At 46.9% G+C, this 21,436-nt stretch overlaps 1 protein-coding gene across 2 annotated transcripts in view; it reads right to left on the bottom strand.

Moving 5' to 3' along the window:
• TAB2 (TGF-beta activated kinase 1 (MAP3K7) binding protein 2) overlaps nucleotides 1-21,436 on the bottom strand; it is a 269,185-nt gene that overhangs the window by 20,991 nt on the left and 226,758 nt on the right. For both annotated transcript variants that reach the window (XM_086927464.1, XM_086927465.1), the window contains one exon: nucleotides 14,642-14,737. In XM_086927464.1, the coding sequence (XP_086783590.1) occupies nucleotides 14,642-14,737 (96 nt within the window). The remainder of the gene's footprint in view (nucleotides 1-14,641; nucleotides 14,738-21,436) is intronic.

Below are 21,436 nucleotides of genomic sequence, written 5' to 3'. Positions count from 1 at the left end.
TCACCTTCGTGAACACCCGTGGGGCGCTGGTAAGGCCGAAGGGGAGCACGGTAAACTGAAAGTGCTCCTGGCCTACCGTGAACTGCAGGTAACGCCGGTGGGCCGGCAGGACGGGGATATGAAAATACGCGTCCTGCAAGTCCAACGCTACCAGCCAGTCTTCCGGGTCCAAGGCAGCTAGGACCTGAGCCAGTGTCAGCATCTTGAACTTCTCCTTCCGTAGGAAGCCGTTGACGTTCCGCAGGTCCAAGATAGGGCGTAGGCCCCCTTTGCCCTTCTTGGGTACCAGAAAGTAGTGGGAATAACATCCACACCCTACTTCTGGCCCAGGAACGTGCTGGATGGCCCCCTTGGCCAAGAGGGCAGTGACTTCCTCTTGCAGAAGTTGCAAGTGATCCTCCGACACGCGGTGGCATGGATGGAGGGGTCGCCTCGAAGGGGAGGGAGTAACCCCTTCGGACGATCTGCAGCACCCACCTGTCCGATGTGATAGTGCGCCAGTGGGAGAGGTGATGGCGAACCCTGCCTCCCACAGGCGTCAAATGTGCCTGAAAACTCTGAAGGTTTTGAGGCGGGTGCTGCGGAGGGAGGTGTGGACTGGCCTCGCCGTTGTCCCCGACCGCCGCCACGGCGGTTTCCACGGCCGCCACGTGATGTTGAACATTTTGCGGCGCGTGGCTGGCAGCACGTGTGTGAGCGCCCCTTCCGTGGCCACGAAAGGAGCGAAAGGCACCCGATTGCTGGCGTGGGGCCGTGAGACCCAAGGACTTGGCCGTAGCCCTGGAGTCCTTAAAACGATCCAGCGCATGGTCTGCCTTGTCGCCGAAGAGGCGACGGCCATCAAACGGCATGTCCAGGAGTGTGGCCTGGACATCGGCAGAGAAGTTGGCGGACCTCAATCAGGCGTGGCGTCGAACCGCCACCGTCGTTGCCATGGCCCTGCCCAGTGAGTCCGTTGTGTCCAGCCCACACCGGATAGAATAACGTGCTGCATCTCGGCCCTCCACAATGGTTTGGGCGAGTTTAGCCCGGACCTCCTCCGGGCATTGTGGCAGCACCCCCGCAACCGTGTCCCACAGAGTGTGGGTGTAGCGGCCCAAGAGACAGGCAGTATTCACAGACCGCAGCCCTAAGCTAACAGACGAGAACACCTTCTTCCCGAACTGTTCGTATCTCTTGGATTTCCGGTCGGGCGGAGCCGACGGGAATGCGGTCTGGGAGTTGGAGGCCTGGATGACCAGGCTCTCGGGGGTGGGATGGGTGGACAAAAAGCATGGGTCGCCCGGGGCTGGGCGGTAGCGTCTGGCCACGTTCCTATCCACAGGCGGACCTGTGGCGGGCTTGGACCAAGTGCCCACAAGAACGTCACATAAGGCCTCATTGAACGGCAGCAGAGGCTCGTTGGAGCTTGACTGTAGTTTGAGGACCTCAGTGAGGAGCTGCCTACACTAGATGCAGACCCCTCCTCCAAAGCCACAGTCGGAGGGGAGGTAAATCCAGTGTCTGCGATGTGTCAAGACCACTGGCCTCCCCAAGCTCATATGTCCAGTCCTGTTGAGACTGGCACTCCAGTGCCAGAGGGTCCTCAGACCCCTCCCAATCCTCGTCACCCGTAACCTGCAAAACAGGATTAGTAGACGAGCCTCCTCGTGGAAATAAAAATCTCCAAAGGCCGTCGGAAGCGGCGCCCAGCGGCGCCGTTCCGGCGCCAGAGTCGAACCGTAGGGGACATTAAGGACGGCGTCCACAGCGGGCGCCGGAGGCGACACCCGTGGGGAAGGCGCCGGTGAGGTTGTATGGTCGACCGGCGGCGACCCGGATCCGGAAGCGGATCCAGTGAGGTCCTGCGGTGCCGGGACCGAAGTCGCCGACGGCGCGGGGGCCGAGGCACCCGGCGGCGTCGGAGCTGAAGCACCCGACCCGCTAGTGCCTCCGGTCGTGACTGTTGGGCCCGAAGGCGCCATGGAACCCGACTGAGGAGGGAGGGGCCTCATGGCCATGAGGTACCGCTCGATCTCCTCTGGCGTCGCGCCGTGCCCAGGGACCCGAAGGTGTGGGGCAGGCGGCGACGCTTGCGACTCTCGCGGAGCCGCGTGGGCGGTGTCGCCTGAGCCCGAGGCCGCATCGTGCGAGCTTCGGGGTGGGTCAGAGGAACGATGACGTCGCTCCGACCTCTCATGCCTCTTACCTGAGGACTTGGAGCCTGACAACCGGTGTCCACTCCCGGAGCTTCGATGACTCCGACCTTGCGACCTGTCCCTCGACCTCCCGTGGGACCAGGACCTGGAGTGGCGCTGGGCCGACTGCCGCAGCTCGAGTCGCTTGCGGGACTGCTCCCGCCTAGCCTTCGACGTCAGGGCCCGGCAGTCGGAGCAGGTTCGATCGTCATGGTCGAGGTCTAGGCATTTCAGGCACCGGCGATGGGGGTCCATGACCGACATCAGTCGGTTGTACTTCGAGCAGGGCTTGAACCCGGGCATCCCTACCAGCACCGATAGAGTCGAAGACTCGAGGAAAAAAAAAAAAAAAAAAAAAAGAATGATCAAAAGATCAAAAGTTAAGTCAAAAAATTACTAGGGGTAGAGCTTCTCCGTATCTGCGCTAGCTGGCGCGGAAAAAAGAAGAACTGACATCAGCGCGCATGGACGGCGTCTAAGTACTTCGACGACGTCATTCCGGCGCTAACGACGCCGACGACTGATGCGGAGCCGCAGACGACGCCTACCGACGCACAGGGGTATTGCTACGCAAAAATTTCCGGATCCTGTCTGACGCCTGGGGATATTCTAAGGTAAGGAATCTATCACTAACGTGTCTCTTTCAGATAGAATGAACTTTAGTTAGTTTCTTGACAACTATATTAAGATTCCAGGATGGGATTGAGGTAGTATGGAACGGATGACTCATAAGCCCTTACATGAAAGCTTTAATTATAGGGACTAGGAACAGGAAGGAGCGTCCCCTGTTTTGCAATTATTCTGCTACTACAGCGGAGTGTAGACGAATAGACATTTTTGATAGTCCTGAACATTGTAAGTAAAGAAGGTAGCAGACAATGTCCTGCACAGTTGTTTTAGTGAACTGATGTGCTTGGAAATACAGCAGTGGACAAGCCTCTTGAAAATTGCTGCATAACAGGCCCTAGTGGTGGGTCTACTAGAATGCTCATGCACTTATTTACATTTTTGTAACCAACTCTAGAATTTCAGGAGCCACTTCACTAAGTTGAGTTGTTTGGGGTTGGGATGTCTTAAGGTTCCCTGGTGTTGTGTGAGAAGGTCATGCCTTTTGAGGAGCTTCTTGTGGTGAACTACTGAGAGATTGAAGAGGGTAATGAACCAAGGTTGTCTGGCCCACGAGGGAGCTATGGGAATTAACGCAAGAGGTGCGCCGTAGTTTCCTCACCACGTATGGAAGGAGTGAGAAAGGCAGAAAAGCGTAGGCAAATATCCCCAAGGTGAGCTGTGTTTGAGCAAGACAGTGATGTTAGCATGAGCTCTTTATCAGCCAATAATCTAGGTAAGGGAAAAAGTGTACGCTGGTCCTTCGTAAATGAACTGTGATCAGTCAGACATTTTTTGCAAATGCAGAGTGCGGTGGTGAGCCCAATGATCTGGGTGAATTGTGATCTGAAAGAAGGCAGTAATGAAGTCGCCTTGCTTTAGAAGTGGCATGACCTCTTGTAGCATAAATATATGGAACTGTTCTGATCGAATGTACTTGTTTAGGGGTCAGCAGTGTAGGATGGGCCTGAGCGAGAAACCCATTTTGGATATTAAACAATACAATGAGTAGACACCCTTGTTTAAGTGCTGGTGCGTTACCGGCTCTATGGCTCAATTTTGTAAGAGTGTGTTTCTCTCCTCTTGCAGAAAATGCTGATGTTGAGGGAAAGGGAGTGTGGTTGTGCTGGGATGTTTGGTGGTGTAGTAATGAGCTCCAAGCAATAGCTAGGACCAGTTGGTCTGAAGTGATGTTGCGCCATTGTGGCAGGACCCTTTGTAGTCTTCTCCACACAGGTTTTGCGTCATTGGGGTGGGGGGATGGAGGAGGAGGAGGAGGAGAAGAAGGAAAAGGAGTCACTGTTTTGTTGGAGCGGCTGATTTAGCCGCTCCACCTCCATCTCTAGTGTTGTTTCCGCTGTATGAATCCCTATAGTATCCCCTAGTACGTTGTGTGTGAAGTTGCTGCCTCTGATATGTGATGTGCACTTCTGGGGAGGTGTTTGGGGAATTTCCACTAAACTGTGTGCAACGAAAATTCACCCTAATGGATGGAGATTGTAAACCTCTCATTGCTTTGGTAGTATCAGCATCTTTTTTTATTTTCTCCAGCATCTGATCAACTTGAGGGCAGAATAGATGCACTCCATGAAACGGCATGTTGATCAGATGCTGCTGAACTTCTAGCTTAAAGACATATTCGTAGCCAAGCATGTGCCCTGATAAGGATACTGGAGTTCACACCCCTAGTGGCATTGCCGACCGCATCAAGGGCACATCTAATAGAGGCATTTGAGATAATCCTCCCCTCTAATACAATTTCTCGTGCCTTTTGTCTGTACTGCTCCGGTAGGCCCTGTATAAGTTCCCCATTTCATCCCACTGGGTGCGTCTTATCTTCCTAACATCCCAACCAAATTGGCAATATGCCAATGTGTTGCTGATTGGGCCGCAACCCTTTTCCCCACTACATCATATTTTTTTACTTTCCATGTCTGAGAGCAGGGCATCCCTGGTGCCCTGGACATTTGCTCTCTTACTTGTGGCATGTGTTACAAGTGAGTCGGGCGAGAGTTACCCTGAAATATATGGTGGGTCACAAGGGGAAGGCTTCTATTCTTTTATCGACCTTTGGTTTGTTACTTATGGCCTTTACTGGGTCTTTAGATACTTCCTGTGTTGTTTAAGCATGAATTTAAGCATTGGTAGGAATTGGGTGGATCACTGTGTATGAGAGAGGGTTTCTATTTATCTTCCTCTCAAATGGAATGCAAGTCCACTTTATGAAAGTTAGCTGCCCTTTGAATACCCTTATGATATGACGTGGTGTCATCAGGGGGAGAATACTTTGAAGGGGACAGATCTAGGACATTTGGCTATGGGGGTATCACCTCAATCAACCCATGGATCATCTTGTGGGTCCTGGGTATACAGGACTTCATAGAAATCTAGATGAGGGGGGATCCCCTCCCCGTTGTATGAATAAGAGCCCTGAGGTGATGTAGATTGTTGTGGAGGAGGAGGAGGAAGAAGAAGAGCATGAGTGTGTATCAAGGGGCTGGTATGCTTGATCTTAGGAGGCGGTGCTGGGTCCATTGTTAACTGTTCCTCGAAGGTAAGCTGTCTTTTTCGAAGGAGAGTCTGCTGAATCAGAGGTGGAAGCCTAGTGGAGATTTTGCCTGTGTGAAGCTGTATACATAGGCTTCACTGGTGAGAGTCCAGCTCCAGCTGAAGGCGTTCAAGGATAGGTTGTTGAACATCAGAGTCTGCTGTTGATGGGCGACAGAGCTGTGTTGGCTGTTTAGGCCTCGAAATTGCTTTAGATGCAGATGTGCGTTTCGGCTCCAGAAATGTTTTCCCCATCAAAGCATCTTTCGGTCTGAAGTTGTTTTCCCTATCGATACACCATTGAACTCCGAAGCAGGTTCAACGTCTAACCGTGCCTGTACCCCGAAGCAGTTTTCGATGCCAAAGGTTGTTTCGGCTTCGAACTGTGTATTGATGCCACCCCCCGCTGGACGTCACAAAAGGTTTTGGCGTCGAGGAAAGTTTGGCTTTAGGTTGCGGACCCTGTGCCAGAATGGGATCCGAATTTGGCTCCGAAGCGTTCAATTGGTGCCAAGAAAGGCTGGAAAGCAGTGGCCCAGTGGACTCTGAATGGCTCCACTACCCTCAAACTCCACCACTCTTGCAAAAGATGAAGCGCTGGGCAACAATCTTTTTTTCAATATTAAGGTAAACTATTAGCTTAATACGATTCTCCTGATGCTTTTTCACAGTTTGATCCTAATGCGTAGCAAGCCACGTTTACAAAATCAGTCTTCGGGGTGGGGGTGGCGAGGAAGAGGTTGAAAAGAAATAGATTGGGAAGCTTCGGCATATTTCGTCCTAGGACTGGGTTAGGGACATGCAATATCGACAAGACTATCTTGCTTTATTTTTAAGTATAACTATTGAACTTCAATCTGCAGCAAGTGGTTGCTTGTACTGCTAACTAGAGCTGGTCTCCCCTTTTTGCCTAAAACTGATTCAATATTTAATGTCGTTATATATTCCTCCTCTGCTGGAGAACACGTGGAAGTAAGAAATGCGTTACTTACCTGTAACAGCAGTTATCCAGTATTGGTGTCTTTCATAGATTCACATGCCTGAATCATTCCCCGTCGCAGAGACGGGAGCCTCCGGTACATAAAAAAGTAATGTCCTAAGGACATACATAGAGAATATAGGCCGAAGGGCCTCCCCTTTGGGGCCTTTCCACGTCCTTATGTAAAAAGGACCGAACTCTCATCGTTAGCCAATCAGCTCCGACCTCCCTCTAGAACCTTCCCGGGAGGAGCCTCAGTCCCTCAGATTTTCGTACGCACCCAGATAGGGTGTCGCAATGTAGACATAGAGGTACGTGAGTCCTTACCGGGGAGGCGGGAGGGTTGCATGTGAATCTATGAAAGACACCAATACTGGATAACTGCTGTTACAGGTAAGTAACGCATTTCTTATCCAGTATTTGGGTGTCTTTCATAGATTCACATGCCTGAATCAGAGTAGCCAGCAGTTATACATGCATAGTGGTAAAGCACATTCTCACAACCAGCAGGCCTGCATAAATTACAGACAACGTGAGAGAAACATGGCAATATACAGTCATGCATATAGCAGAAAAAACCCATGAAGAATGTGCATACCTGGATGGCGGGACGAGGTAAGGCTCACCTTATTGGAAGAGATGGCGCAGCACCGCTTGTCCCACTGCAGCGTCCTTCTGCAGTTCGATGTCCAGGCAGTAGTGCCTGGAAAAGGTGTGCGGGGACTTCCAGGTCGCCGCTCGGCAGATGTCCAGGATCGTCACTCCAGCGAAGAGCGCCGCTGACGTTGACATCGCTCTGGTAGAGTGGGCAGCCACTCGGTCCGTCAAAGGCCGTCCGGCCTGATCATGGCAGAAAGCAATCGCTGAAGAAATCCAGCGGGAGATGCTCTGTTTTGTCAAGGGCAAACCCATGCGCGGGTTGCTGTAGGCTACAAAGAGTTGAGAAGACTTCCTGACCTCTTTGGTCCTGTCCAAGTAGAATTTGAGACACCTTTTAAGGTCCAAGGAATGCAGCGCCCTTTCTGCCGCTGTGGAAGGGTTCGCAAAAAATGACTTGAGGACAATTGGTTCGTTCAGATGAAAGTCTGACGGCACTTTAGGAATGAATTTAGGGTTGGGCCTGAGTACCACTCGGTCGTGCCTGAATTGGAGATACGGTTCCTGAATAGACAGCGCTTGAAGTTCGCTGACTCGTCTGGCCGACGTCAGGGCGAGCAGGAGTGCCGTCTTCCATGAGAGATGTTTGAGAGTGGCCCGGTGTATGGGCTCGAAAGGGTGTTTCATTAGTTGGTTGAGCACCAAGTTCAATTGCCAGGTCGGAGGGACTTTCCGAGGCCTCGGAAAGGATCTGTAGAGCCCTTTCAGAAATTGCTTTATCAGTCGACTGGACCATAGGGAAGGTCCAGATGAGGTCCTGGTGAATCTAGAAATCGCAGCCAGATGAACCTTAATGGAGGCGTGAGCCAGCCCCGATTGAGCCAGGTGGAGGAGGTATGGTAGCAGCTGTACTGGGGTGACCCGGAGAGGGTGTAAGCCTTGTTCCGAACACCACAAGCAGAACCTCTTCCACTTCAGCGAGTAGGTCTTGTTCGTGCTGCCCGCCCTCGCTTTGGCTAGTACGGCCCTGCAGTCCTGCGGGATCTCTAGGTCTCCGAACTCTCGGTGCTCAGGAGCCAGGCCGATAATTTGAGCGAACGGAGGTTCGGGTGGTGTACCTGGCCTCCGGACATCGTTAAGAGGTTCGGGTGTTGTCGCAGGTGAATCGGGGGCTTGATGGAAAGGCGAAGCAGGTCCGAGAACCAGTGTTGTCTCGGCCAGTACGGAGCAATCAGGATCAGGGTGCACGGCTCCGTCTTCATCTTCCGGAGGAGCCTCGGTATCATCGGGAACGGAGGAAAAGCGTACGCAAACACGCTGAACCAGCCGATGGAAAAAGCATTTCCCAGCGACCCCCGTTGGGGATGCCAGCTTGCGTAGCTTGGGCATTTGGCGTTCCCTACCGTCGCGAAGAGATCGATCCTCGGGGTCCCCCATTGCGAGAAGACGTGGGCCACCGTGTCGCCGTTCAGCTCCCATTCGTGGGAGAGAGAGGTCTGTCTGCTGAGGGCGTCCGCGATAGTGTTGTCCTTCCCGGGAACGTACTCCGCTTTGAGGGAGAGCCCGTGTGCCACCAACCAGTTCCAGATTTTTTTGCGATTCTCTTGAGAGAGAGAGAGATCGCGTTCCCCCTTGTTTGTTCAGGTAGTGCATCGTCGTGGTGTTGTCCGTTTTGACGAGCACCGGGGAAGTTCCGATACGTGGCAGGAATGCCTGCAGAGCCAGATACACTGCCCTCAGTTCCAAGAGGTTGATGTGCAGTTGTTTCTCTTGGGCGTCCCATTTGCCGCTGACTCGAAGGTCCAACAGAACCGCGCCCCAGCCTTCCAGTGAGGCATCTGTCGTGATGACCAGAGGTGCCGGCGGCAGGAGGAACTGCAAGCCGGCCGTCAGGTGTGTCCGGTTTCTCCACCGCAGAAGGGCCTTTGTGATGGCCGGTGTGATTGTGATAATGTCCTCGAAGGAGCCGGAACTCTGTTTCCATTGTCTCGCCAGCGCCTCCTGCAGGGGACGCATGCGGAGCCTGCAGTGTGGTATGAGGAGAATGCAGGAGGACATCATCCCTAGCAAGGAGGTGAATGTCCGGACTTTGATGCGAGACTTCTTGGCCACAGCCGCGGCCAGAGACAGTATTTTGTTGGTCCTGTCCTCCGAGGGGAAAGCCTTTGCGCGCTTCGTGTCCAAGGTAGCCCCTAGGAAGGTGATCCTCGTTGATGGAGTAGTGCAGGATTTTTTGAGGTTGATCGTCAGACCCAGCTGTTGAAAAAGAGCGCTGCAGGCGTTGGAGGAAGCAGTCGCGCCCTCCGGGGAAGGCGCCTTCACCAGCCAGTCGTCCAGGTAGGGGAATACCTGGTGACCCCTTTGTCGCAGGAAGGCTGCCACCGGCGCCAAGCACTTCGTGAAGATACGTGGTGCAGATTTGAGGCCGAATGGCAAGACCTTGAATTGGTAATGTCTGCCTGCTATTTCGAACCGTAGGTACCTCCTGTGCCGTATGAGGATGGGGACATGGTAGTAGGCGTCCTGTAAGTCCAGGGAGACCATCGAGTCTCCTCTTTCCAGCGCCCCCAGGATCTCCTGGATTGTGACCATCCGGAAGGATTGACTCCGCAGGAAGGCGTTGAGCGCCCGGAGGTCTAAGATCGGCCTCCATTTGTCCCCTTTCTGTTGGACTAGGAAGAAGTGGGAATAAAAACCCTTCCCCTTCTGGGACTCTGGGACTCTTTCGATGGCTCCTTTGACCAACATGGCGGATACTTCTTTGAGAAGGAGGTGCAGGTGTTTGTGAGCACGCTTCAGCGGAGGAGTGTTGGGAGGGGTGTTGACCATTTCGAGGGAATGTCCAAATTGAATTATTTGTAGTACCCACCGATCCGTAGTGATTTTTCGCCAATTTTGGAGGAAGTGGGTCAGTTTTCCCCCAATTCGAAAGGATTGAGACGGTGGTGGGACTGGCTGGAGTAAATGGTCACTGGCGGCCGCCAGTGCCCTTCTTGGCGGATTTGCCTCTGAAGGACGACCTCCCATAGGACGACTGTCGGGTCTGTTGTTTGTGCTGGGGCTGGTTCCTGTTGCCGTAGGAGTAAGACGACCGATTTTGGTAGGAACCTCTGTAGGAGTACTGACCTCTGGAGCGGCCCCCCCGAAAGGACTGGTTCCGGGACTGGAGGGAGCCCAGAGCCCTCGCCGTATCGGTATCTTTCTTGATGGCCTGGAGTGCTTCGTCTATCTTCTCCCCAAAGAGAAATTGACCATCGAACGGCATGTCCAGCACCTTAGATTGGACCTCTTGTCGAAAGGACGTTGCTTTGAGCCAGCCTTGGCGGCGGAGCACGGCAGCCCCGGCCAACTGGCGGAATCCCGTCATGGCTGCGTCGATGGCGCAGTCGATGATTTCTGCCGCGGAGTTTTGTACTTCCGCTAGGAGAGCTTTCACTTCGTCCTGGACCGTGGATGGCAGACCTTGCAGATAGGGGGCTATGTCTTCCCATAGCTGGCGGTTGTAGCGCCCTAGTAGGGCGATGGAATTCGCTACCTTGATGGTCATGGCGGACGTGGTAGAGAACCGTTTGCCTATGGTGTCCAATTTCCTTCCTTCCTTGTCTGGGGGTGCGGACAGCGGCGAGGAGGGGTTGCGGGATTGCTTTTGGGCCGCCTGAGTCACAACCGAGTCCGGTTTGGGGTGGCCGGTCAGGCAGGCTGGCGCGGTGATCGGGGCCTTATATTTTTTGTCTAGGCGCGGAACCACCGCAGGCACCGAGGCAGGCGTAAGCATCAGCTTCTTGCCCTGTTCCCACAGAAAGTCTATAAGTGGGATAGACTTGGCCAATTTCTGGCTGTGTTCCTTGAAATCATGGAGGAAGCATTCCGTTTCCGTGGATTCCACCGCCATGTGAAACCTCTTTGCTGCCCTGTCCACCAGTTTGTGGAAACCCCCAACGTCCGCCGTCTCAGATTGGCGCGGTCGCGGGGATGCCGGGGTAGACGAATGGTGTGATGACGCAGCATCGGCATCGTCGTCTCTGTGGTCCGAGTCAACGTCTTGCACTTCGCCTTCCTCCAAGTCCGTCTCCTCCTCCTCGCCTTCCGAGGAGTCCTCCACCTGAGGCTGGGGCCGAGTGCGAGGCTGGGGTTGGTTCCGAGGACGGGCCTGGAGAGCGGAAGGGCGCGAGGCCGACGGTTGCGCTTGGGTGACCGGCACCTGGGTTCCGCTGTCGGCATCCGGGAACCGTTGTTTATAGTCCTGCACCAGGGAGCGCAAATCGTTGACCAGAGACAGGGGCAAACAGATCATCGGGGTGTTCTCTGTGTTGACGTTCATGGAGCGTTCCCGATACATAACTTCGTCCTGGTCCTCGTGAACGTCCTGGTTTTCCTCGTCGGACTCCTCACTCTGCAGTGTCACCTGCTCTTGCTCGGGTGCCAACCCTACCGTTGGGGGAACCGAGGAAGTTGGAATCGAGTGAATGGAGACTTCGACCAATCTAGATTCTTTCCAAGATGGCGCCGGGGTCTCTTCCGACGACGTGCGTGAAGATGGCGCGCCCGCCGTGTGTGTTGGTGACTTGAACGCCTCCGTTAGTGTCGATGGCATCAAATTCTGCGGGGATAAGTGAATCGCCGACTTACTGGTGGTAGAGCCTTCGACTTGAGATTTCTTGGGTGAAGGCGGACCCTTTGAACTTGACCTCGACCGTTTAGGTGACGATCCTTCGGTATGAGATTTCTTCGGCGAAGGCGTACCTTTAGATTTGGACCTCTTAGGTGACTATGACGCAGATAGTGGGGACACCGTCGATGGTCCTGTATTAGTCTTGGACGAAGGCTTCGGAGGAATGGTAGAGGAGACCGGTGCGCCTGAGGACGCAGTGGTGGTCGTTGTGGCCGTCGCGGAGGGCGATGAGGCCGTAGTGGTCGACACAGTGGTCGAGACCGAGGTGGTCCGCTTAGTAGATGGAGCGGGTTTCTTGAACCTCTGGCCGTCTTTAACAGACACGGAGGAGGTGGTGGAACGTGCCTCCGAAGGTTTCCTGTGCGCCTTCTTAGGAGGAGTGTCTGTCTCTCCAGGGGACTGCACCCTGGGTCTCTTCTTGGAGACTTTGGAGGTCACGGAGACACTACCCTCGGAAGATTCCAGAGTGTCTCGGACCTTAAGCCTGTCGAGCCATTTGAGAAGGCGAGCCTCTCTTTCCTTAACAGTCTTCTTTGGGAAGGCTCTACACACCCTACACTTGTCAGGGACGTGGTCAGGGTACAGGCAATATAAGCACAGATCGTGCTTATCCTCCGCTTGAATCCGCTGCTTGCCGCAGGAGGAACAGGCCCTGAGAAGGGCTTTCTTTTGCGAGTCCGCCATGGATGAAGCTCGAAGATAGGATAAGTATTCTGTTTGTACAAAGTGTACTTCCAGCGAAGTTTGAGACTTCGAAGCAAGAAAAACCTGAAGAGCTCAGGTTGGAGACTCCCTAGCACAACGTGCGGTAGAAAATCTAAGGGACTGAGGCTCCTCCCGGGAAGGTTCTAGAGGGAGGTCGGAGCTGATTGGCTAACGATGAGAGTTCGGTCCTTTTTACATAAGGACGTGGAAAGGCCCCAAAGGGGAGGCCCTTCGGCCTATATTCTCTATGTATGTCCTTAGGACATTACTTTTTTATGTACCGGAGGCTCCCGTCTCGGCGACGGGGAATGATTCAGGCATGTGAATCTATGAAAGACACCCAAATACTGGATAAGCATGCAGGTACAAAGTTTGTCCCTTGAATGCAATTATGATGATGGAAAGCGCTACTCCTTACAGCCATAAGCTGCTACATTCCAAGGGCATTTTCTTTCAACTTTGTTTTTTGTGTAATCCTCAATTTAGCAAAATAAAAAGGCTGTACAAGTCATCATCATCTTTATTCGATTTTATAGATAAAATCACAAAAGATAGGTCATTTAAAAACAACATACAGAATATCAGTATCATAGTCATTCGTGTTTTAAAACTCCCATCAGAAAGCATACAAGAAAAAAGCAGGCAAAAGGTGAATTCAGCAGCTGTAAGAAAAGTAAGGCTGGCCTAACTTGAAATTGAGCAGTGATAAAATTGGGCGAATAAAATTGTGCCACAGGGGACTATATTTTGGGCAGAACAAAGCCACATGTGTCATTACTTGAAGTATTATCGCAGTTGCAGGGGGGCAGATCTGAGTGTTTATAACAACCATGATTAAAAGGGACCAGACAGTGAAATAAATTTAACCTAAAATAGGTCAACTATCTGCGTTGATGGCGAGATATATCCCAGGTTAGATAAGGCTGTAATAGTCAAATATTGCAAGCTGGGCCGCCACAGAAAATTATGGAAAAGGTGAACAGAGTTTTTACTGTCCACTTGTGCATCATTTGGATATAAAACATTATTATAGCAGAATTTCATGAATTGAAATATGGGTATTATTTGCCTGATATAGATTCAGTAAGAAGCAATATAAAAAACGTGGTCTATAGTAGAATCCCTGTTGTAAGAGACGGACGGTAACATACTTTTATTATCAAAGTATTGACATTCTGAATACTTTATTCACTGCAACAAACGGTCTTGTGAAAAAGATAATTATCTTTTTGGTTGCAGTTGCTAGTTCTCTTGTCTTAAAGCTCAAGACCAAAAAAAAAAATTAAATATTGGGAAGGTCCAAAAAGCAGCTGTACAGAAAATCCAATGTGTTCATTACCATGGTTCTATCGATAATTGAGGTTAATGCCAATTAAGATCACCTATGCTGAAATCTTTTAGTATGAAGCTGGGACTAGCGTTTGGGAATGTTTAGCTAAATTTATTAAACATTTTCAATTTCTTCATGTATAAAATGTCCTATATCTGCAGGAAGTATTTTTCGATGGCTTATCAAAAATAGCTTAATAGTTAAATAATCAATTGAATACTATGCATATTGAAATATGACTAGGCCTATCAAGTTTTTTTACAATGTGTGCCTTAGTTCTTTGTTATTTAGCATGACAAGTTATAATCATCATCTACTGGATCTCAGCACCAAATCGTCCAATTGTTTTTTTTAAAGGATTGGTTTTATTAATGAAGAAACTATCTGATTCGTTGCCATTTCTTTTGGAACCCTTCTCTGGGGTTTAGCCAAATTTATTTTGCTCATCTATTCTACAGTTTATGGATATCCAAGAGAGTCTATTCTCAAAAGATGTTACTTACCTGTCTGTATTCCTAATTTTCTAGCATGGTATAATCTGAATTTGTAAACACTTCAGCCTCCTCACTTTTCACCAAATAAGTAGGTGAAACATCTGCAAAGACTTATCTTTCCTCTGTATTTCCTTCGAATCAGGCTGTTAATGTGCGTGCTCATTCAACTGAAGGCTACACCTTTTCTTTAAATTTAGGTTTAAATAAAGGGTTTAGTACAGTCTTTGCAGCCAAATGTATTGAAGTTTTACTTTGGCTAACTGGATTTATTATGCAAAAACAAAAAAAGAGGACACCGAGTCTTATAAGCAGGCTTCAATTGTGAAAATGTTTATTGAAGGATGTTCCCAGAACCCACAATGTGTGCGATGATATTCCACGGTTTATGGATATCGGAGATAATTTCCATGGCAGAGAAAAACAAAGTTTATGGTTGCTGTAGCACCTTTCATAAACCTTCATAGCCAATATTCTTATTTTGGGTCAACAAAGAGCAGGTAGATAGAAGTTCAACATAAAACAGTCTAAACTTACCAATAGATGGAGTACCTTTAGGTTTCGGCGGAACAGGACCTAAAAATCCAATATTATCATAGAAGTTATAAATGGCGCTGGGATTAAAATGTGGTCCTGAAAGAATAGGAAATAAAAAGAATCAATTCTTAAATCATGATTGTTTTAGTAAATAAGCAGGTATGCCTATTTTAATAAAGACATTTTACAATGGCATGTGTAGATTAACATAGGATGACAGTATTGCTTATTGAAAAGCACATGTTTGTATGATACCACTAAAACAGAATACACACTTTTCAGTGTAAAATGGTAGGACTAGCTATTCCACAGCAACCACTTACAAATGTATAAAAATATTCCACCTCAAATAGCTTCGCATAATAAATTACACATACGCTTGTCGGTTCACAGCATACAGCCATGCCCCTCATTTCCATTTTAGAGGATCGGAAAGACAAGTGGATGGCTGCATTTTAGAATTAGTGTAGACAAAAGGTGGATACTCTAACCACAGAATTTTCACTTAGTTAATCTTCTGGGGTATCAGTCTGGTTCAGTAAAATCTTGCAATTGCTTCTGTGTACCATCAATTGGCACCAATAGGCTCTACCATGACTATTCTATTTTTTGTTCCCCACACCACTGGATGCAGAATGTGGCTGACAAGACTGAGTTTGCGCTGGCAGAGTACAAAAAAACTTGGAAACTTATAATTCCCAAAAGTCCACTTCACAGAACAGTGAGGTAGTCCTGAGTTTAGAAACAGTTTCAACTAGAAAGACCGTAACCAAAAGTAACTGAGTCATCTGATGGATACTTTTAACGGCAGACTTCTTAATTTGTGAATGAGTATCAAAGCAACGTCCTCCTTCAAGGAAGTGGGTCTGAGGAGTGGACTTGCATCAGGACATCCTGCAGGACCCCGAGGCAAAATGCCCCTCAGTGCAAATCGATACAGTAGGATTCTAGTGCAAATATATTGAAAGATGCCCGTGACTAGAACAATCGGAGCAAAGGCTGTAGCAGCCGTTTTCGCCTTGATGGGATGAGCCGGAAAGCCCTTAAGAAGGTCCTTTTTGGTTAAAAACTAACTGTCTGATGCACAAGACAATCCATTTCGATAAGGTCAGTTTCTGTACTGCCTTACCTTTCTTTGCACCAGAGTATCCAACAAATAGTTGATCATTAACAATATACTCCTTAGTTCTTTCAATATAGACACTAGGGGCATGCTATGTGTAACAGGCGCAGCACCTCCTTCTCTGTATATGCGTGTGGTGCAGAAACGAACACAGGGCTTGAGAACTCCTCGCACTTGGAAAACAGAAACTTGTTTCAGAAGAAATTATGCAGGAGTCTTGGTTACCAGCTTATAGGGGAAAAGGGTAGAATGCACAGGATGAATTACCAAAGCTTGATCCTGTGCACAAAAGTGTCTGTAATGACAAACAGTTTTCAAGGTGCGCTTCAGGCAAAGCGGAGGAATGGCTCTACGTAAAGCATACCATCAGAAAAGTTAAGACCAAATAAAGATTCCATTGCGGACCCTATAGGTGACTTAAATAATGAGCACTAGTCTGGCAAATGAATAAAGGCTGACAGGGACAGTATATAGCCTTTAACAATGGGCAAAAGGAACGACATGCAGGGCCAAAGTCCGTACAAACAAAACAATCCAACAATTTTGTCTTTGGGGGCCACCGTACTTCTCCTCCCACCAAGTGACAAAACTAACCCAACAGCCTAAATATATAGACATGGTGGAAGGCCGACTGGCCTGTCAGAATGGAGGTGTAGACTGTGGAGGTTTGGATATAGTAGCCTACCCTGCTAGTGGAACAGTATATTAAACTCAAGAGGAAGACTAATTGAAAGGGATATTCTCCAGGTTAGAAGTTCTGTGCACCAAACCTGTTGCCCCAATCTAGAGCTATAAGAATGAGCTTTACTCAGTCCTGCTGACTTTCTTAGATACAACAGGTTCAGAGGTCGGGTTAGAATGCTTACAGCAGACTTCAGTACCTTCGAAGATGGAATGTGTTCCCTTGAGACCCCAGAGAAAGAAACTTCAGAGCAAAAAAGGCTGAGCACTGGGCGTTATAAGTTGTGGCAAAAAGGTTTACCAAGGCATTGGTTTTACTGAATTCTGATCACACGAAGAAGGGAAAGAGACAGGATTGAACTTAAAAATGGAGGCTTGCACCAAGAAAATGCTCTCAGAAGTTGGATGCTGCGTAATGTTTTTTGGAAAACAGATTGTGCACACCGGGTTATGTGTACTGGTAATTCATGAGTAACCTAGACATGCATATTTTAATAAATCATTCTACACCCATAGAATTCTGATATATATTATTTATTTTTTGGATTTCATATTTGTTTTTTTTTTTTCCTCCTTCAACTTTCTATTTCTCTTTTTTTCACATATATATACACTTTTTGGTTATTTTTTTAGTACAAAAGACATTTTTACATACAAAACATTAAGATGATTTCACATAAAAATTATTTTTTTAAAACAATATCATCACAGTTTGCAGAGTTAATTCCTTCAACGCGTTTCGGCCGTTCGCCTTCCTCAGGAAATCTGCCTTGTTCTTTGCTACATTGACAGTTGCTAAAATGATGAAAGAGTAATACTTTAGTATTCATCTTATGCATGGATTTATTTAATCCTCATATCTAGCTGCTTACTTCTGTCATTTGTATCTCCATAAGTGATTATGCTTATCTGTTACATTTGTGCAGACCCCAAAGTGATCGGTAAGCCCCCACTGGTTGAGTGCTGTCATATCTACATACATATACATTTATTTACACAACATGTACACGCTTTTCATCTATTTCATCTTACATGTATTGTTCTATACAATATGTACATCTGTTGTCAGATTTACTTTTTTAACCCTTTAGACATCATAGTTTGGCCTATTGCTTGCAGATGGAGCTTCAAGGGGTATAAGAAAGGACTCATTAAGCGATAAGGAACCCGGGACAGATAAACCTAAATATTGTGCTCAATGACAATGTGTTCGAATTCAATGGCAAACTGTACAAACAGCAACAAGGAGTCAGTATGGGGGCCTCTTGTGCCCCTACAATTGCCAATATTTACATGGCCCATTTCGAAGCACAATTTGTATTTAATGAAGTTACCCCATTTTTTGAGTCTGTATGTAACTGGGCAAGATATATAGACGACGTGTTCTTTATTTGGATTGACAATGAAGACACGCTAGAGGAATACTAACAATGGATAGATTTATGTGATGATAACATCAAATTCACATATCACACAAGCAGAGAACAGGTAACCTATTTAGATGTAGAGATAAAACATCAAAATCAGTCACTAATAGTGGACCTGTTCGTTAAGCCTACTTCAAAAAACACGTTGCTTCACTATGATAGTTTTCATCCAGCCATCCCAAAAAAATAGTGTGCCATTTGGAGAATTTTTAAGGCTGAGGCGCAATTGTACCAACATACAAGACTATGACACTAGAGCCATAACAATGAAAGAAAAATTCTTGTCCAGAGGGTATCCCAAGAAACTTATAAGAGACTCATTTAAAAGGGCTCGGTTTTTTGACCGCCAATCATTGTTACAACCCAAAAAGGAGAAAAACACTCCCCAGCTAGTATTCGTTACAAAACATTCAAGCATCAATGAAAGAATCAGACAGACTGTAAGTGCCAACTGGCACATACTAAATGTAAATGTTCCCAAACAAGATAGACTGCCTAAACCCATTTTTGCGTATAAAAGAAATAAAACACTGAAAGATCATATAGTAAGATCCAGAATGACAACCAAAACTGACCCTAAGCAACAGTCACTGACAAATCTGGAACCTGTAGTAGGTAACTATAAATGTTCTACTTGTAAATCTTGTGGATCGGCTATAGAGGGGGCAAGCCTGACTTTCAATAAGCAACAAATACAACCTGCTGATCTAAACAACTGCAGAAGTACAAATGTAATCTACCTTATCATTTGTCCCTGCGGCAAAGGCTACGTAGGTCAAACAGGTAGAGCCCTCAACGTCAGATTGACTGAGCATAGGTCAGCGATAAGAACTAGGAAACTAGCTGCCCCTATGGTAAGTCATTATGTAGAAGAAAATCATACACCAGATGACCTAACATGGTATATTCTAGAGAGAATACATTCAAGAGCAGGACAAGATCAACATAAAATATGCAAAATGAGAGAAGTATACTGGATTTTTGTTTTGGGGACTGCTATTAGCGGACTCAACGCTGAAATTCCATGGGAGCAAGCTATCCTATGATAGACATTTAATCAACAACAGGAAATAAAATGAGGTTGTAACTAGATTGGTCACAAAAAACAAAAAATAAAGACTGGGGGAGAGTAAACTTGCAGAAAATGTGTACCCGGATTTAACAAACGGCTATAACAGCAGAAATTGTGTACCAGATTTCATAAATAACACTGTAGATGCCAACAATTGCCTGCAGATGGCAGTAACCTGCCTTCAATAAGTATCCCCTTTGTAGTCACGAAATCCACTTCCACATATAGTAATATGACCGTATTTTCTTAAATAAGATAAACCTATCGAATAGCTTAGGTGTATAAGAAAAGTCGCATGTAGTTCAATCTTTAAACAGCATCCCTCGTCGTCACCGTAACATGAAGGGATTAAAATTAAACATCTTAGATCGGCTCATTAAAACAAACATCATAACATAATTGCATGTGGTTTTAGCAGACAAAATAACCACACTTTAAATTTGCCATTAGCCAGCATGTAGAACCAGTACCAGAGGAACTAAGATAAAATGGCGGCACCATTAGCAAAGATAGAAAAGGCATATACAACAGGTAGTGCTAAACTAACGCGTAATCTCGCGAGATGTTGCGTCATTGACGTAATTTTGGCGCCGAAAAGTTTGTAATGAAAAAGCCCTAACTAACGAGCGGACGTTAGACCCGAACCAGTGGCACACGGAGGGGCTCGCCATAAAGATACCAGGTATGTCACATAAACCCATATAGACAGAGGCGCTAATATTTTAGCGAGGTTTACCGATTTCATAGACAAACAATAGAATATATACTTTCTTCCTTTTTTAAGATATATGGCTAAACGTAATGAGGCGGCAACTTTGGGATGACGGTATCAAAACCTCTGAACCGGCAATACTACTAAAAGTAAAAGACCCTAAAGATTCACTGCAGGTAAGGGTCGCTTCATCTAAACAGTGGACAGCATAATTAATAACAGTCAGAACCGAAATTTACACGATGTTCCTGTGCCTTCTGTAACAGGTCAATACCATTGCTACTTTGCGAGCAGCTTTTTACAATAGAAGCATTTTTACCATCCGGACTTCAGGATCGGTTAAACGGAACGAGGTGGCAAACTAAACTTTGCAGTATGAAGATGCTAAATTTCTGAACTCGGCAATTCTAACTAAAAGTAAAAGACCTCCAATATTCTCTGCAGGTAATTTTCGCTATACCCAAACAGTGGATAGCTTGTGTAATAACAGTTATAATCTAAATGGAAAACAATGTCCTTGTGTCTTGCGATACAGGTCAAAACCTTTACCTCTTTGCGAGCGGATTTATATAATAGAAGCATTTTTTTCCACTTTGAAAACAAGACGAGTAAACAGCTACGCACCGTTAAAGACAATCATCACCTAAGGTAATCCGGTTAGCGGGATAGAGAAATAAAGGTCTTTACGCAATAGAAAGGCGTTAATAGATATATCTCCCCCGTTTTCAGGAACAAAGAACCGGTTCCTAGTTAGTCTGGTACAAGTTGAGAAACACACCTATTAGAAGCCTCAACGTTCAATTAAATAAGGTACTATAATACTACTTTCTGTGCAAGTAGAAAGCAAAGGAAAAATGGGAAACATCTTTAAGTGAAGCTTTCTCTCTCCCTTGGTTTATCGGTCCCGGGTTCCTTATCGCTTAATGAGTCCTTTCTTATACCCCTTGAAGCTCCCATCTGCAAGCAATAGGCCAAACTATGATGTCTAAAGGGTTAAAAAAGTAAATCTGACAACAGATGTACATATTGTATAGAACAATACATGTAAGATGAAATAGATGAAAAGCGTGTAAATGTTGTGTAAATATATGTATGTAGATATGACAGCACTCAACCAGTGAGGGCTTACCGATCACTTTGGGGTCTGCACAAATGTAACAGATAAACATAATCACTTATGGAGATACAAATGACAGAAGTAAGCAGCTAGATATGAGGATTAAATAAATCCATGCATAAGATGAATACTAAAGTATTACTCTTTCATCATTTTAGCCACTGTCAATGTAGCAAAGAAAAAGGCAGATTTCCTGAGGAAGGCGAACGGGCGAAACGCGTTGAAGGAATTAACTCTGCATCTATAAATTAAGTCTCAAACTGTGATGATATTGTTTTAAAAAAATAATTTTTATGTGAAATCATCTTAATGTTTTGTATGTAAAAATTTATTTTGTACTAAAAAAATAACCAAAAAGTGTATATATATGTGAAAAAAAGAGAAATAGAAAGTTGAAGGAAGAAAAAAAAACAAATAACAAATATGAAATCCAAAAAATAAATAATATATATCAGAATTCTATGGGTGGAGAATGATTTATTAAAATATGCATGTCAAGGTTACTCATGAATTACCAGTACACATAACCCGGTGTGCACAATCTGTTTTCCAAAAAATACTAAACCTTGCTAGGGTTTATCCTATTAGGCAGGGGCTTCGTTTTTTCTAGAAGGATGCTGCGTAATGGACTTCGGCTCTGCAAGTGCTAGCCAATGGCTATTA

Source organism: Lissotriton vulgaris, chromosome 6, assembly GCF_964263255.1.
Source record: "Lissotriton vulgaris chromosome 6, aLisVul1.2, whole genome shotgun sequence".
Classification (NCBI taxonomy): Eukaryota; Metazoa; Chordata; class Amphibia; order Caudata; family Salamandridae; genus Lissotriton; species Lissotriton vulgaris.
Note: the sequence above shows the minus strand (reverse complement) of the source record. Positions and strands in the feature narration are given on the sequence as shown.